Below are 12,161 nucleotides of genomic sequence, written 5' to 3'. Positions count from 1 at the left end.
AGAGTGTCCTGAACCAAGCCAGATTCAGGAAGCTCCACCCTGCCTGGGCGTGTCTGTTTCAAGCAGGGACGAGCCTGGAGGGATCTGGGTGGATGGCGCTTAGGACAAGAATTGGGTAAAAGCAGGGGGTGGCTCACCTGGTCTGCGATGAGTTCACGGAAAGGGAAGGAAGAGTGTCCTGAACCAAGCCAGATTCAGGAAGCTCCACCCTGCCTGGGCTTGTCTGTTTCAAGCAGGGACGAGCCTGGAGGGATCTGGGTGGATGGCGCTTAGGACAAGAATTGGGTAAAAGCAGGGGGTGGCTCACCTGGTCTGCGATGAGTCCACGGAAAGGGAAGGAAGAGTGACCTTTCTTATTTTTAAGTTTTTATTTATTTTACACACCAACCACTGTATCCCCTTCCTCCACTCCTCCCTTCTCTCCCCCACCCCCATTCTACTGCCCCCCCATCCACTCCTCAGAAAGGGTAAGGCCTCACAGGAAGAGTTAACAAAGGCTAGCGTATCAAGTTGAGGTAGGACCAAACTCTTCCCTCCTACATCAATGCTGAGCAAAGCATCCCACCATAGGGAATGGGTTTCAAAAAGTCAGCTCATGCACCAGGGACAGATTCTGGTTCCACTGATAGGGGTCCCACAAACAGACCGAGTTATACAACTGTCACCCATATGCAGAGGGACTAGTTTGGTCCCATTCAGGCTTCTCAGCAGTGGGTCTAGAGTCCATGAGCTGACAAGCCTGGGTCAGCTGTCTTTGTGGGTTTCCCTGTCATGATCTTGAATCCTTTTGGTCATATGATGCCTTCTCTCTCTCTTCAACTGGACCCCCGGAGCCCAGTGCTTGGCTGTGGATCTTTACATCTGCTTGCATCAGTTAATGGGATGAAGGCTCTGTGATGACAGGGTAGTCATCAATCTGATAATAGGGGAAGGCCAGTCCAGGCACCCTCAGCACTCTTGCTAGGAGTCCTAGCTGGGGTCATCCTTATGGTTTCCTGGAAGTTTCCCTGGCACCAGGTTTCTCCCTAACCCCATAATGGTCCCCTCTATCAAGATATCTCTTTCATTGCTAAGAGTCCTATTGTTCCTCATGATGAGATGCTGGAGATGACAAGACTTTCTTTTTTTCCCCCTGGGCTGCAGGAAGCTCAAGCCTATACCTTCTCCACACCCTTGCACTCAGGATGAAAAGTAAGAACCAAGCGGTTTAGGCAGAGAAAGGGTCACAGGAAGGAAGTTGAATTAATCAAGACAGATAAGCAGGACATGCATGCCTTTAATGCCCGCATCGAAGAGGCAGAAGCTTGGGATGGATCTTTGTGAGTTTGAGCACAATCTGGTCTTTAAAAGAAAAAAAAAAAGTAAAGAAAAGGAAGCCCTCTCTCTCTACCCTGGCGCCATTACTATGACATCAGAGTGGTTGTCCAATCAATGGGCTATGAAACATAGTTCAATTTACATACGACTGCTGATTGGTTGAAGGGCCTAAGCCCGCCCCCAAGATGACGTTTGTGTACAGACAGTTGCCAGAGAAACAAGACTTCGCTCAGGCGGTTAGACGTGCAGCGGTTGAGCTCCTGACTCCCGCTCCTCTGCCGTCCTTAAAAAGAGCTAAATTTGATAGACAACCAGGAGATTGGATCCTGGTCGTCGAACTAATTCAGGCTACAGACTTCTGGGATTGTACCCAGTCGAGTTTTCCTGAAAAACCCAGAAAATCTGTGAATTCACTTGTTCCTTGAAGATAAAGCCAGAAGATTGCTTCAATGAGTTCCGAAAAGAAAAGGCCTCATGTTGGCGAGCACCACGTTGCTGAAAGAGTTGACTTTGTGAAGGTGACACCAAGTAAGAGGCGTGCCAGAAAGGTGACAAACACCTCTTCAGGACAGAAGTCATCCGAGACGGGAAATCTTCACTCGCCTCTTCCAGGAAGACCACGGGGCCGTCCAGCCTCAAAACGTCCCTCCGTGGAGAGAGGTCGCTCGGGTGACACAACCTGCACAGCAGAGAAAAAGCCCTCCACTGAGAAGGATGACAAGGCAGAGAAAAGATACACTGCTACGAAGTACTACGTTAGAGTTAAGACCTCCTTGGGTGAGAAGCTTCTTCTAGAGGACGCCAGTAGCGATGAAGAAGAATCCCCTGCTACAGGGGAAACAGCCTCTGAAAAAAAGCACCAGTCCAAGAAGCAACTCTCTGGGAAGAGGCATCGCGTTTCTGAGAAAAGTCGCTCATCCGAGAAGCATCTCTCACCTGAGAAAGATATTCCTACTCAGAGAGGTTGCTGCAACAAGAAAAGACGGCTTACAGAAAACGGTCATTCTAAGGTAGAAGGTTCTTTGGCTGAGAGAGGTTCCCATGGCGAGAGAGGCCGCTCTGTTGAGAGACGTCAACCTCCAAAGAAAGGTCTTTCTACTAAGAAGAGGCCATCTCCTCAAAAAAGTTCCTTGGATGGGAGAGGACCCTCTCCGGAAAACCAGCACCCTCAAGAGAATAACCGCTCAGCCAAGACACTTAGCCGTACCGAGAGAGATAACCAGATAGAGGGAGACCGTTCTGTGAAGAGAGGACTCTCCACAGAGAAAGATAAACCTGTAGGGAGAGGCCGGCCTGAGAAAAAAAGGCACCTAGCAGAGAAGGAATACTCAGCAAGCAAGAGTCGATCTGCAGGGAGAGGTCGCCGCATCAAAAGGCGCAGTACAAAGAAGGGTCGCCCAATTCTCTTGGTAAACTTGACATGGAACAGATTCTTGGCAGGTAAAGCCAGCTCTGCTAACAGAGGTCGCAGCATCCAAAGTCGCCCTGCAGTAGAGGATCCCTCAGTGGACAAGGGGAAGACTGCAAAGAAAAGACCTTCCACAGCAAAAGATCACCCCACAGGGAGAAGTCAGCCTGAGAAGAAAAGCAGCCCTGGAGAGGAGGGTTGCTCAGTTGAAACCGTCAACTTGGCAAGGAGCACACCCTTTACAGGTGAAGATAGCCCTGCAGGGAGAGGTCGAAGCATCAGAAGCCGCCCTGCAGAGGAGAGTCGCTTGTTGGAGAAAAGACCTTCCACGCAGAAAGATCACCCCACACAGAGAAGTCGGCCCCAAAAGAAAAGCAGCCCTGCAGTGGAGGGTCAGTCAGCAGATAGGGGACCCTCTACAGGGCAAAATCGCCCCACAGGAAGAGGCAGGCATCCAAAGAAAAGCCCCAGTGCAGAGAAACATCTATCTGAGGAGAGAAGTTGCTCTCTCAAAATGGGTCAACCTTCAGAGAAAGGCCTGTCTTCCAAAATAAGCCACTCTGCAGGGAAAGTTCCCTTTGGGGAAGGAGGCCACCCTGCTAAGAAAAAGAGAAAGCTCTCTGCCAAGAAAGGGAGCAAGGAGAAGAAATTTCGTTCTGGGGAGAGTGGTGAGTTTCATGAAAGCTACACTGATGAGAAAAGTAACACAGGAGAGAATGTGTGCTCTGCTGAGGAAGGTCATCATTCCACGGAGCAAGGTTTTTATGTAGAGGAACCTTCAAGATCCATGCCTACAGTGCCAGTACCAGAGCACGTGAAGAAAACTCCAGAAGAGGAAAGTAACACTGGAGACAAGGTGTGCTCTGTGGAGGAAGGTCATCACTCCATGGCGCAAGCCTTTCATGTAGAGGAACCTTCTTCAGGATCCATGCCTATGGTGCCAGTAACAGAGCACGTGAAGAAAACTCCAGAAAAGGAAAGTAACGCTGGAGACAATGTGTGCTCTGTGGAGGAAGGTCATCACTCCATGGATCAAGCCTTTCATGTAGAAGAACCTTCCTCAGGATCCATGCCTACAGTGCCAGTGCCAGAGCACGTGAAGAAAACTCCAGAAGAGGACAGTAACACCGGAGATAATGTGTTCACTGTGGAGGAAGGTCATCACTCCATGGATCAAGGCTTTCATGTAGAGGAACCTTCTTCAGGATCCATGCCTATGGTGCCATTACCAGAGCAGGTGAAGAAAACTCCAAAAGAGGAAAGTAACACCGGAGACAATGTGTGCTCTGTGGAGGAAGGTCATCACTCCATGGATCAAGGCTTTCATGTAGAGGAACCTTCTTCAGGATCCATGCCTACAGTGCCAGTGCCAGAGCACGTGAAGAAAACTCCAAAAGAGGAAAGTAACACCGGAGACAATGTGTGCTCTGTGGAGGAAAGTCATCACTCCATGGAGCAAGCCTTTCATGTAGAGGAACCTTCTTCAGGATCCATGCCTATGGTGCCATTACCAGAGCAGGTGAAGAAAACTCCAGAAGAGAAAAGTAACACAGGAGACAATGTGTGCTCTGTGGAGGAAGGTCATCACTCCATGGCGCAAGCCTTTCATGTAGAGGAACCTTCTTCAGGATCCACGCCTACGGTGCCAGTACCAGAGCACGTGAAGAAAACTCCAGAAGAGGAAAGTAACACAGGAGACAATGTGTGCTCTGTGGAGGATGGTCATGATTCCATGGAGCAAGCCTTTCATGTAGAGGAACCTTCTTCAGGATCCATGCCTCCGGTGACAGTACCAGAGCACGTGAAGTACCCTTCAGACCAGGACAGTAACACCGGAGAAAATGTGTGCTCTGTGGAGGAAGGTCATCACTCCCTGGAGCAAGCCTTTCATGTAGAGGAACCTTCTTCAGGATACATGCCTACGGTGCCAGTGCCAGAGGACGTGAAGAAACCTCCAGAAGAGGAAAGTAACACTGGAGATAATGTGTGCTCTGTGGAGGAAAGTCATCACTCCATGGAGCAAGCCTTTCATGTAGAGGAACCTTCTTCAGGATCCATGCCTACGGTGCCAGTGACAGAGCACGTAAAGAAAACTCCAGAAGAGGAAATTAACACAGGAGACAATGTGTGCTCTGTGGAAGAAGGTCATCGCTCCATGGAGCAATCGTTTCATTTAGAGGAACCTTCTTCAGGATACATGCCTATGGTGCCAGTAACAGAGCACTTGAATTATCCTTCAGACCAGGACAGTAATACCACAGACAATGTGTGCTCTGTGGTTGAAGGTCATCACTCCATGGAGCAAGCCTTTCATGTAGAGGAACCTTCTTCAGGATCCATGCCTACAGTGCCAGTGCCAGAGCACCTGAAGAAATCTCCAGAAGAGGAAAGTAACACAGGAGACAATGTGTGCTCTGTGGAGGAAGGTCATCACTCCATGGATCAAGGCTTTCATGTTGAGGAACCTTCAGGATACATGCCTACGGTGCCAGTACCAGAGCACGTGAAGTATCCTTCAGACCAGGAAAGTAACACCGGAGATAATGAGTGCTCATTGAAGGAAGGTCATCACTCCATGGACCAAAGTTTTCATGTAGAGGAACCTTCTTCCAGATACATGCCTACGGTGCCCGTGCCAGAGCACGTGAAGAAAACTCCAGAAGAGGAAAGTAACACTGGAGACAATGTGTGCTCTGTGGAGGAAGGTCATCACTACATGCAGCAAGCTTTACATGTAGAGGAACCTTCTTCAGGATCCACGCCTACGGTGCCAGTACCAGAGCACGTGAAGTATCCTTCAGACCAGGAAAGTAACACCGGAGATAATGAGTGCTCATTGAAGGAAGGTCATCACTCCATGGACCAAAGTTTTCATGTAGAGGAACCTTCTTCCAGATACATGCCTACGGTGCCCGTGCCAGAGCACGTGAAGAAAACTCCAGAAGAGGAAAGTAACACAGGAGACAATGTGTGCTCTGTGGAGGAAGGTCATCACTCCATGCAGCAAGCCTTTCATGTAGAGGAACCTTCTTCAGGATTCATGCCTACGTTGCCAGTAACAGAGCACGTGAATTATCCTTCAGACCAGGACAGTAACACCGAAGATAATGTGTGCTCTGTGGAGGAAGGTCATCACTCCATGGAGCAAGCCTTTCATGTAGAGGAACCTTCTTCAGGATCCATGCCTATGGTGCCAGTACCAGAGCACTTGAAGAAAACTCCAGAAGAGGAAAGTAACACTGGAGACAATGTGTGCTCTGTGGAGGAAGGTCATCACTCCATGGAGCAAGCCTTTCATGTAGAGGAACCTTCTTCAGGATCCATGCCTATGGTGCCAGTGCCAGAGCATGTTAAGAAAACTCCAGAAGAGGAAAGTAACACAGGAGACAATGTGTGCTCTGTGGAGGAAGGTCATCACTCCATGGAGCAAGCCTTTCATGTAGAAGAACCTTCTTCAGGATCCATGCCTATGGTGCCAGTACCAGAGCACATGACGTATCCTTCAGACCAGGATAGTAACACCGGAGATAATGTGTGCTCTGTGGAGGAAGGTCATCACTCCATGGATCAAGGCTTTCATGTAGAGCAACCTTCTTCAGGATCCATGCCTACAGTGCCAGTGCCAGAGCACGTGAAGAAAACTCCAGTAGAGGAAAGTAACACAGGAGACAATGTGTGCTCTGTGGAGGAAGGTCATCACTCCATGGATCAAGGCTTTCATGTAGAGGAACCTTCTTCAGGGTCCATGCCTACGGTTCCAGTACCAGAGTACGTGAAGAAACCTCCAGAAGAGGAAAGTACCACTGGAGATAATGTGTGCTCTGTGGAGGAAGGTCATCACTCCATGGAGCAAGCCTTTCATGTAGAAGAACCTTCTTCAGGATCCATGCCTATGGTGCCAGTACCAGAGCACATGACGCATCCTTCAGACCAGGACAGTAACACCAGAGATACTGTGTGCTCTGTGGAGGAAGGTCATCACTCCATGGAGCAAAGATTTCATGTAGAGCAACCTTCTTCAGGATCCATGCCTACAGTGCCAGTGCCAGAGCACGTGAAGAAATCTCCAGAAGAGGAAAGTAACACAGGAGACAATGTGTGTTCTGTAGAGGAAGGTCATCACTCCATGGAGCAAACCTTTCATGTAGAGGAACCTTCTTCAGGATCCATGTCTACGGTTCCAGTGCCAGGGCACGTGAAGAAAACTCCAGTAGAGGAAAGTAACACAGGAGACAATGTGTGCTCTGTGGAGGAAGGTCATCACTCCATGGAGCAAGCCTTTCATGTAGAGGAACCTCCTTCAGGGTCCATGCCTACGGTTCCAGTACCAGAGTACGTGAAGAACCCTCCAGAAGAGGAAAGTACCACTGGAGATAATGTGTGCTCTGTGGAGGAAGGTCATCACTCCTTGGGGCAAGGCTTTCATGTAGAGAAACCTTCAGGATCCATGCATATGGTGCCAGTGCAAGAGCATATGAAGAATGCTCTAGAAAGCAGATTTGTCAGTGATACCAGCCATGTAGCCCAGGTCCCTCAGCAGAATGTGGCTGGAGCTGTCACTACTGTTCAGCGTATGCAGGCAGTGAATCAGAGAATGGGATTTGAAGTGAAGTTGCCTCCACAACTAAAAGCATGTCTTGTTGAGGACTGGGACTTGGTAAACAAGCAGAAGCAGTTATTCCAACTCCCTGCTGAGACGAATGTAGATTGCATTCTCGCAAGTTATGTGACTTTCTTGAAGTCACAGGGAAAGTGTGATAATACAGAATATTCCGTTGATGAACTTGTGTATGGAATTAGAGAGTATTTCAACAACATGCTGGGCACCCAGCTGCTCTATCAGTTTGAAAAACCCCAGTATGCCGAAATGCTCCTTGCTTACCCAGATACTCCCATGTCTCAGATTTACGGGGCTCCACACCTCCTGAGATTATTTGTGAACATTGGGACTGCTTTGTCCCATTCATCACTTAATAGGCACAGTCTTATGTCAGTGTCCAGCTATATGCATGGTTTCCTTAATTACCTAGTGGAGAATTCCACTTCTCTGTTTGATGCAAGCAATTACAAAGTGGCTTCTGCCGCATATTGCTTCAAAGCCCTGTGAGGGTCTGCAGACCACTCTGTTATGACCTAGAATAGTAAACATTTCTATCTTTACTGATTTCATTGTGTATTTGATGTTCTTGACAACTATCCAGGTACAAGAGGGCTTAATATTTAAGGTTGCTTATTGTTCAGATCAGATATAAAAATATTAAATGTTCAACAACAAATAAATGTTCACTAAAAATTTTGTGTTGCTTATTTTACAATATTGCTTGAATGTTGGTCCTTCTATCCCTTCCACATCATGAGTTTCTATTAGGTGTTCATATTGCATGATATTCCTAGTGTCAAAGGATCAACATAATGGATATACTCCAAACACGCGCATGCACATAATTAAAAATATAAAATATTTTTAAAATGTAAAAAAGATTAAAGATATAGCTAAGAAGTCCCTGGTTGACTCCTTGGTTTCAAAAGTGAAAGGAGCAGAAAAAGAGGAGGGATTGAGGAGAAGGAAAAGGAAGGAGCGATATAACAAGAAAGGAAAGAGGGGTTGCTGGAGAGGGGAGGAGAAGAGGGAAGATGGTGAGGCAGAGAGGGGGAGGAGAGAAATATGTAAAGAACAGGACTAGAGGAAAAAAAGAGAGGACATGGAGGAGGGGAAAGAGAAGAGCCGGGAGGAGGGAAACAAGATAGGGGAGGAGAAAGAGGAGGAAAACCAGAGAAGGGGGGAAGAAAAGGAGGAAGAAGAAAAGGCAAAAGGGAGAAGGAAGAGGACGGAATGAAGAGAAAGAAAGAGGGAAGCAAATAGAGTAATGAGAGAAGGGAGAGGGCAGCAGGAGTTGGAGTGGAAGGAGTAAAGGGAGGAGGTGGAAAGGAAAAGAGAGGTAGGATGAGAGAGGTGGAAGAATTAAGGAAACGTTGGAGAGAAAGGAGAAGGTTGGGAGAAAAGAGGAACAGTAGAGAGGATGGGAGGATAAGAAGAGAAGGTGAGGGAGGAGAAGGAGGAAGAGAGAAAAACGGAGAAGGAGTGGGAATAGAGATGAGTGAAGAGAATGATGTAGAAGGAAGTGGGGGAAGAGGAGAGGGAGGAGAAGGGGAGAGGAAGAGGAGAACGTGAGGAATGAGGAGGAGGAGGAGAGGAGGGGAGGGCATAAGAAAAGGAGGAGGAAAAGGAGAGGGATACGAGAGGGGAAGAAAGAAGGAAAGAAATGAAAAGGATAGGGAATGGCTCTCTCTGGTATGGTATCTCTCATCCGGCTCTCCTCTATTCTTCCCCCAATCAACATTTCTGATACTGCATTTCCTCCTCTCCCCTTTTCTCCTCCTCTCATTCTGGCAGCCCCCTCTCCCCTACCCTCATGCTCCCAATTAGCTCAGGAGATCCTGCCCCTTCCCATTCTCAGGGGTCCATGCATTTTTCCCTTAGAATCCTTCTCGTTTACTAGTTTCTTTGGTGAAGAGGATTGCAGGTTGGTAATCCTTTGCTGTAATAAACATACATTTTAAAAATATAGTCATCCCATATATCATGTGCATTAAATATTTGAATATCTCTTTTTTTCCCAACTTTTTTTATTTGAATTAGAAACAGTATTGTTTAAAATGACAATCCCATTTCCCTTCTCCCACCCATCCTCCCCTACCCGCCCCCCCAACTAAAACGTTATCTGTCACATATCTTTTCTGCTCCCCCTGGATGTTGAGGCCTTCCATAGGGTGTCATCAGAGTCTTTCGTTTCCTTTAGGGTAGGACCTAGGGCCTCCCCCGTGTGTCTTGGCTCAGGGAGTATTCCTCTATATGCAACGGGCTCCCAAAGTCCACACCTATGCAAGGGATAAATACTGGACTTCTACAGGAGGTCCCATAGATTTCTGAGGTTTCCTCACAAAACCCATGTTCCTTGGGTCTGGATCAGTCCCATGCTGGTATTCCAGCTATCAGACTGGGGAGCAAGAGTTCCTGGTCAGCTGTTTCTGTGTGTTTCACCAGTGTGGTCTGGACCTCTGTGCTTTTCACTGGTCCTTCTCTGCATCTGGGTTCCAGTTCAGATCAGTGATTAGTTATGGGTGTCTGCTTCTACTTCTACCAGCTGCTGGATGAAGGCATATAAGTCAGTCATCAATCTCATAATCAGGGGAGGGCATTTAAGGTAGCCTCTCCTCCATTGCTGAGATAGTTAGCAGGTTTCATCTTTGTAGATCTCCAGACTTTTCCCTAGTTCCTGATTTCTCTGTAAACCAAAAAGATCTCCCTCTATTATGATATCTCCATTCTTGTTATCGTGTATTCTTCCCCTGGCTCATATTTTCTGCTCCCTCATGTCCTTGGCATCCCTCTTCCTCTCCCCTTCTCATTCTCCTAGCTACCTCCCCCTTCTTCCCGTGCTCCCAATTTGCTCAGCAAATCTTGAACCTCTCCCCTTCTCCAGGGGACCATGTATGTCTCTCTTAGGGACCTCCATGTTTATTAGCTTCTTTGGCAGTGTGGATTGTAGGCTGGTAATCCTTATTCTGTGTCTAAAATCCGCATATGAGTGAGTACATACCATGTTTGTCTTTTTGCGATTGGGTTACCTCACTCAGAATGGTTTCTTCTAGATCCATCCATTTTCCTGCAAATTTCAAGATTCCATTGTTTTTTTCTGCTGAGTAGTACTCCATTGTGTAAATGTACCACATTTTCTCTATCCATTCTTCGGTTGAGGGGCATCTAGGCTGCTTCCAGTTTCTGGCTATTACAAATAGTGCTGCTATGAACATCGCTGAACATATGACCTTGATGTATGAATGTGCTTCTTTTGGGTATATACCTAAGAGTGGAATTGATGGATGTTTAGATTAAAGTCTCTTTATTCAAGAAGACACCAAGGCAAAACACAGGCCAGAGCTAGGTTATAGAACCCAGCAAGCTCGGCCAGAACAAAAGGGGCCCAGGTTCCCACGTTCAGCCCCTTAAGAAGTTCCCTTACGTCACCCCGGCTTTCCTTCACCACGCCCTTATGGGCAAGTCCTGGGTCCACCTGGTACCTGTCCCAGGACTATTGGGCGGGGCTAGGGTGTCTCCCTACAGATGGATCTTGTGGTATACTGATTCCCATTTTTTTGAGGAGTTGCCATACTGATTCCCAAAGTGGCTGTACAAGTTGGCACTCCCACCAGCAGTGGAGAAGTGTTCCTCTTTCTCCACATCCTCTCCAACATGAACTGTCATTGGTGTTTTTGATTTTGGCCATTCTGACAGGAGTAAGATGGTATCTCAGAGTTGTTTTGATTTGCATTTCCCTGATGGCTAAGGATGTAACACTTTCTTATGTATCTTTCAGCCATTTTAGATTCCTCTATTGAGAATTGTCTATTTAGTTCTGTACCCACTTTTTAATTGGGTTGTTTGGTGTTTTGGAGACTAGCTTCTTGAGTTCTTTGTATATTTTGGAGATCAGCCCTCTGTCAGATGTGGGGTTGGTGAATATCTTTTCCCAGTCTGTGGGCTGCCATTTTCTCTTGCTGACTGTCTCCTTTGCCTTACAGAAGCTTCTCATTTTCAGGAGGTCCTATTTATCAATTGTTGACCTCAGTGTCTGTGCTACTGGTGTAATGTTCAGGAATCGGTCTCCTGTACCGATTAATTCAAGGGTATTTCACACTTTGACTTCTAATAGGTCCACTGTAGCTGTATTTATGTTGAGATCTTTGATCCATTTTGACTTAAGTTTTCTGCAAGGTGATAGGCTTGGGTCTAACTGTAGTCTTCTACATGTCTGCAACCAGTTATGCCAGCACCATTTGTTGAAGATGTTCTCTTTGTTCCATCGTATAAATTTGGATTGTTTGTCAAAAATCAGGTGTTCATAGGTGTGTGGGGTAATATCAGGGTTTTCAGTTCTATTCCATTGGTCTACCAGTCTACTTTTGTGCCAATACCAAGCTATTTTCAGGACTATAGCTCTGTAATAGAGCTTGAACGCAGGGATGGTGATGCCTCCAGAAGTTCCTTTATTGTATAGGGATGTTTTGGCTATCCTGGGTCTTTTGTTTCTCCATATAAAGTTGAGAATTGTTCTTTCAAGGTCTGTGAAGAATTGTGTTGGGATTTTGAGGGGGATTGCATTGAATCTGTAGATTGCTTTTGGCAAGATTGCCATTTTTACTATGTTGATCCTACCTATCCAAGAGCATGGGAGATCTTTCCATTTTCTGGTGTCTTGTTTAATTTCTTTCTTTAGAGACTCAAAATTCTTATGGTACAGGTCTTTCACATTTTTGGTTAGTGTTACCCCAAGGTATTTTATGTTGTTTGTGGCAATTGTAAAGGGAGATGTTTCTCTGATTTCTTTCTCCACCAGTGTGTCATCAGTGTATAGTAGGGCTACGGATTTTTTTT

General features: G+C 46.8%; 1 protein-coding gene across 1 annotated transcript; it reads left to right on the top strand.

Annotated features, from left to right (window-relative positions):
* The first annotated feature begins 7,319 nt into the window (after positions 1 to 7,319).
* LOC113837749 (mortality factor 4-like protein 2) lies at positions 7,320 to 7,832 on the top strand. Its single transcript, XM_027433224.1, has one exon. It carries the CDS (start codon positions 7,320 to 7,322, stop codon positions 7,830 to 7,832), a length of 513 nt encoding a protein of 170 aa, XP_027289025.1.
* Positions 7,833 to 12,161: the final 4,329 nt, after the last annotated feature.

The sequence above is a fragment of the Cricetulus griseus genome, chromosome X (genome assembly GCF_003668045.3).
Source record: "Cricetulus griseus strain 17A/GY chromosome X, alternate assembly CriGri-PICRH-1.0, whole genome shotgun sequence".
NCBI classification, from domain to species: domain Eukaryota; kingdom Metazoa; phylum Chordata; class Mammalia; order Rodentia; family Cricetidae; genus Cricetulus; species Cricetulus griseus.
The sequence above is the reverse complement of the archived record's forward strand: the minus strand, read 5'-3'. Positions and strand labels throughout refer to the sequence as shown.